At 68.3% G+C, this 4,425-nt stretch overlaps 2 protein-coding genes across 3 annotated transcripts in view; one reads left to right on the top strand and one right to left on the bottom strand.

The window, feature by feature from the left end:
* Positions 1-69: 69 nt before the first annotated feature.
* On the top strand, positions 70-1,559 carry NME3 (NME/NM23 nucleoside diphosphate kinase 3; the record flags this gene model as incomplete). Of its 2 annotated transcripts, none has more annotated exon segments than XM_014587024.2 (4): positions 70-200; positions 277-378; positions 449-553; positions 667-1,559. In XM_014587024.2, coding segments are annotated over 4 exon segments (1,151 nt in total), but the record flags the coding sequence as incomplete, so codon positions are not given.
* The window catches only part of MAPK8IP3 (mitogen-activated protein kinase 8 interacting protein 3), a gene marked incomplete at its 5' end in the record, with an annotated part of 53,145 nt that continues 50,154 nt past the window's right edge, over positions 1,435-4,425 (bottom strand). The window contains 9 exon segments of the mRNA XM_014587023.2: positions 1,435-2,427; positions 2,497-2,646; positions 2,748-2,927; positions 3,064-3,102; positions 3,222-3,335; positions 3,407-3,578; positions 3,860-4,008; positions 4,127-4,194; positions 4,286-4,366. Coding sequence (XP_014442509.1) covers positions 2,306-2,427; positions 2,497-2,646; positions 2,748-2,927; positions 3,064-3,102; positions 3,222-3,335; positions 3,407-3,578; positions 3,860-4,008; positions 4,127-4,194; positions 4,286-4,366 — 1,075 coding nt within the window.

Here is a 4,425-nt window from a genome sequence, read left to right as displayed (position 1 = left end):
GCGGGGGCGGTGCCCGGGCGCGGGGCGGGGCGGCGCGGGGCCGGCTAAAGCCCGGTCGGCTCCCCGCAGCCTGCACCAGCGCGCAGGAGCGCACCTTCTTGGCGGTCAAGCCGGACGGCGTGCAGCGGCGGCTGGTGGGCGAGATCCTGCGGCGCTTCGAGAGGAAGGGCTTTAAACTGGTGGCGCTGAAGCTGGTGCAGGTGGGGGCGCGCGCGCGGGAGCAGGTGGGCGCAGGGTACGCGCAGGCGCAGGCCACCTGTCCCCTTCCTCCCGCAGGCCTCGGAGCAGCTCCTGCGGGAGCACTACGCCGAGCTGCGCGAGCGCCCTTTCTACGGCCGCCTGGTCAAGTACATGAGCTCGGGGCCCGTGGTGGCCATGGTGAGTGCTGGCAGGCGGAGGCGACTGGAGCCACGCCCCGCGCTGACGCCGCGCCCCTCCCGCCTCGCAGGTGTGGCAGGGCCTGGATGTCGTGCGCGCCTCGCAGGCGCTTATTGGGACCCCGGACCCCGCTGACGCCCTGCCCGGTACCATCCGCGGGGATTTCTGTGTCGAGGTCGGCAAGTAAGGCCTGTCTGGAGTCCCAAAGACCGCCCTGCCCAGCCCGACTGCCCTGGTGGCCCTCACAGCGGGAGCCACCTGGGCCTCATGTGCGCCCCTCCCGCGCAGGAACGTGATCCACGGCAGCGACTCGGTGGAAAATGCCCGCCGGGAGATCGCGCTGTGGTTCAGCGCCGCGGAGCTGCTGTGCAGGGAGGACAGCGTGGCCGCCTGGCTGTAGTCAGGTTCTGCCGCTCTGTGCCCTCCAGCTCCCTCCAGCCCCCCGGACGACGTCTTTCTGCAGCGGGACCTGGAGCCCAGGCACCTGGAGCCCAGGGCGTGGGATGGGAGGCGGGGAGTGCCTGCCCGGCTGGGTACCAGGCCACAGGCCTGGTGTGCTCAGGGAGGTGCAGGTGGCTCAATGTGGCCATTTACAATAAACGGGCAGACTGTGCCGCACTGGTCGTGTCCAGGGACAGGCGAGGCGTGGTGTTAGGGCATTTATTACATGGAGCAGGTGTGTGGGTGCACTTGCAGGGGCCAAAGCCTGAGGAGAGGTCACCAGGCCCCTTCCCCCAGCTGCACCCACCCCCCCAACCCAAGCCACTGCACGATCCTGTGGGACACGAGGGCCTGGACATACATCACAGTGGAGAGGTGGCAGGCGGTGGGGAGAAGCCAGCAGCCGCTCCAGGGCCAGCTCCCCAAGATCTGTGCTTCTCTGGTGAGGGGCATGGGCAGCAGGGGCTGGGCTGCCTGGCTCAGTGCCTCCCGGAGCAGGAGGGCAGCCTGGGCAGGTGGGGAAGTCGGCCAGCAAGGCCGTCCACCCGGGAGGGCGGCTGTTCCTCACCACGCCTAGAGCCTGGGCAGGCCTGTCCTCCGTTCGCACGCCTCTGCCTGGCTGTTGAAAGCTTCCGCCAGCAGGCAGCCCTAGGCACTTAGCGTGTCTGGGAGCTGGGCTCCTTTGGAGCCCACGCAGGAGGCAAGCCCCAAGAGCAAGCCATCCCTTGTCAACCTGAGGGCCAGGGGCCTCCCCTTCTTCCTGAGGCCTGGGCCTGCCCTGGCAGCCTGAGAAATTCCACCCTAAGGGCTTCCGGGAGGGGCAGGACTCCAGGGCGACAGAAGCCTGGGGGACACAGTGACGGCTGGTGAGGCTCCAGGCTCCAGCGGTCACCTGGTCTCGTCTCAAACAGCTGCCCCAGGGAGTTCATGCCAGGTCCCCAGGTGAGGGGACGGGCAGGGGCTGAAGGAACAGGCATGGGGGATGCCCCAGAGGAGGCACCTCCCTGGGCAAAGGCTAGTCACTGGCCCTGCTCCCTTAGGCAGAGCAAGGGCCTGGCAGATGGGGGACCCTACCCCACAGCAGCATGCAAAGGCAGGGGTCTCAGGACGGGAGGACTTGGCAGCATGGAGCCCCTGCTTTCTGCCAGAGGGGACCTGGGGAGTGGGGAGCCCAGGGCTGCCCCCAGCCACCTCAGACCCCACCTTGCTCTGGCCCTAAGATGCCCAGGGGCTTGACTGTGGGCTGGGGCCAGCCAGGAGTTACTGGCTCCCCCTCCCAGCCACCCCAGTCACTCCCTGCCAGCTGGAGGGCCTGGACCTCAGGTGAAAGCTGCAAGTTGAGAGGTTAGGGGTGGGCGGGGGCCTGGCTGCCTGGAGGGGGAGGGCAGGTGGGCGGGGCCTATGTACAAGGCAGGGCGGGTGGGCTCACTTAGGGGTGTCGGACTGCCGCCAGCCGGGAGGGCGGGCCTATGTGCAGGCAGGGCGCTCACTCTGGAGCGTAGGACACCTGCCACACGATGATGTGGCTCCGCTCCGCCTTCGACAGCATGGGCTTCACCTGGCTCATGTCTCCTGCACTGTCGTCCGTCTCGTCATCTTCTCCGTCCCCTGGAGAGAGACCGTCACTGTGAGGGCCGGCTCCCACGTGCGGCCCAGCCACCCCAGCCGCCTGCTCACCGATGCGGAAGTCGATGTAGCCCTCCCCGCCGCTGAGCACCAGAACATTCTTCAGCCTCTGGCCCTCCGCGTCTGAGGCAGGGGCGGCAGGCCCAGGGCTCTCTGATGGGCTGTCCAGCACGCTGCCGTTGAGGGTGGCCAGCACATTCCCTAACGGGGCAGTGGGACTTCAGGCTAGTGGCCGCCCTGAGGGAGACCACCGTGTGCGGGCGAAGGCTGAGAACTTGGGGAGTGGGGGCGTGGCGTCTCACCCGGCACTGAGACAAAGAACTTGACGGCATCGCGGTGCCCATGGAAGCAGAGCTGGGCCTGGGCCATGGAGCAGTAGGGGATGAAGCTGCTGGCCGACCTGTCACTGCAGTCGTCCCCGTACACATGGATGACGCCCCCTGGGCGGGCCCCCTCCCCAGATGTGGGGGATGTCTTGTTGGCTGGAGACAGAGAGGAGCCTGAGCTGGCAGGGGTGGGGCAGGGGGCAGCGCCCTAGAGCTCCAGCAGGCGGGGTGGGCGGGAGAGCACCCTTCTGGGCTGCAGGCAGGCCGGCCTCAGCCACAGGTCTGGACTTACCTCGGAGACCCAGGAGCTGGCCTCGGTGCAGGACCACAGCTGGGGAAGAGAGCAGGGCAGGGGAGGCAGGGGAGAGAGGCGGTCAGCGGGAGGGCAGGGGGGTTCTTGGTGGCCGTCACCACCGTCAGTCACCACCGTAGTGCCCCAGGCGCACTCACTCTCGGTCAGGGGGATGGAGATGACGACGCCGTTGCCGGTGCCCACCCAGAGGCGGCTGCCAGCGATGAGCAGGGACGTGATACGCACGAAGGAGAAGCCCAGCTTGCCGGTGCCTGCGGGGACAGGGGTCAGCACCAGGCGTGGGGCCGCGCCTGCCACCCCACCCACCTGGTGCGGCCCTCACCCAGCATCTTGCTGACGTAGGGCTCGATGTCCACGTCCTGCAGGTGCTGGTGGGTGTGGGCGTGGTAGAGCCGCAGGGTGGAGTCCAGGCGGATGGACACCCACACCCCGTCGCCAATCCACGCCAGCTGCCGCACCTGGCTCTCCCGCCTCGGGTGTGCGTCGAACGACTTCTGTGGGGCCAAGCAGCCCTTGGTGGGTGCAGGGCAGAGGAGCGGGGAGGGATCGGAGCCTGCCCAGCCCTGGTCACCCTGGCCGCTTCAGCCCCCCACCCAGCAAGCGGGGCCCACGTAGCTGTTCCCTGGCACGCTCCAGGTGCTGAGTGGCGGTGACAAAGGGCAGGCTCCAGATGCTGGCGCCCACTTGGAGGGGACAACTCCGAGCCCGAAGTCCCCGCTCGAGCGCTGGCTCAGGAAAGCACACGGCCAGCAGGGCCCCGCGGCTGGGCACGCACCTCCACCTGCTTGGTCTTCGGCTGGATCACGTGCACCTTGTTCTTGTAGCCGCACCAGACGCGGTCGCACACGACAGCCATGCAGCGGATGGAGTGGTGCGGGTGGCCCAGATCCATCAGGTGGTAGTTGCTCAGGTCCCACTGGCCATCTGGCAAGAGCCCACAGCGGCGCTCAGCCTGGCTGGGGTTGGGAGGACCAGCCTGGGGACCCAGGGAGCCCCGTGGTGGCAGGGCTGCCAGGCTCTGCACAGTGCCACCAGGCCTCACCTTCACCACGGTGGAAGATGGCCAGAGTCCCGTCTGCTAGCGCCACCAGCACGCGGCCCTTGACGTGCCTAAGAGGAGAGGGTGCTGAGTTGGGCTGGAGGGCAGGGGTGGGCAGGGGCGGCACAGGTCCCCACCCAGCCGGGGCTGGCGGTCACGTACACCAGGCTGAGCACGGAGTCCTTCAGCTTGATGGAGTGCAGACACCTCTTCCAGTTGACCACGGCAGAGTGCACGTAAAGCCTGCAGAGGAGCCCTGGTGGGCCTGGGCTCGGATCTGCCTGGCCACCAGGCCTACCTGT

This window comes from Tupaia chinensis, unplaced genomic scaffold (assembly GCF_000334495.1).
Source record: "Tupaia chinensis unplaced genomic scaffold, TupChi_1.0 Scaffold000178_1, whole genome shotgun sequence".
Taxonomy (NCBI): domain Eukaryota; kingdom Metazoa; phylum Chordata; class Mammalia; order Scandentia; family Tupaiidae; genus Tupaia; species Tupaia belangeri.
The sequence above is the reverse complement of the archived record's forward strand: the minus strand, read 5'-3'. Positions and strand labels throughout refer to the sequence as shown.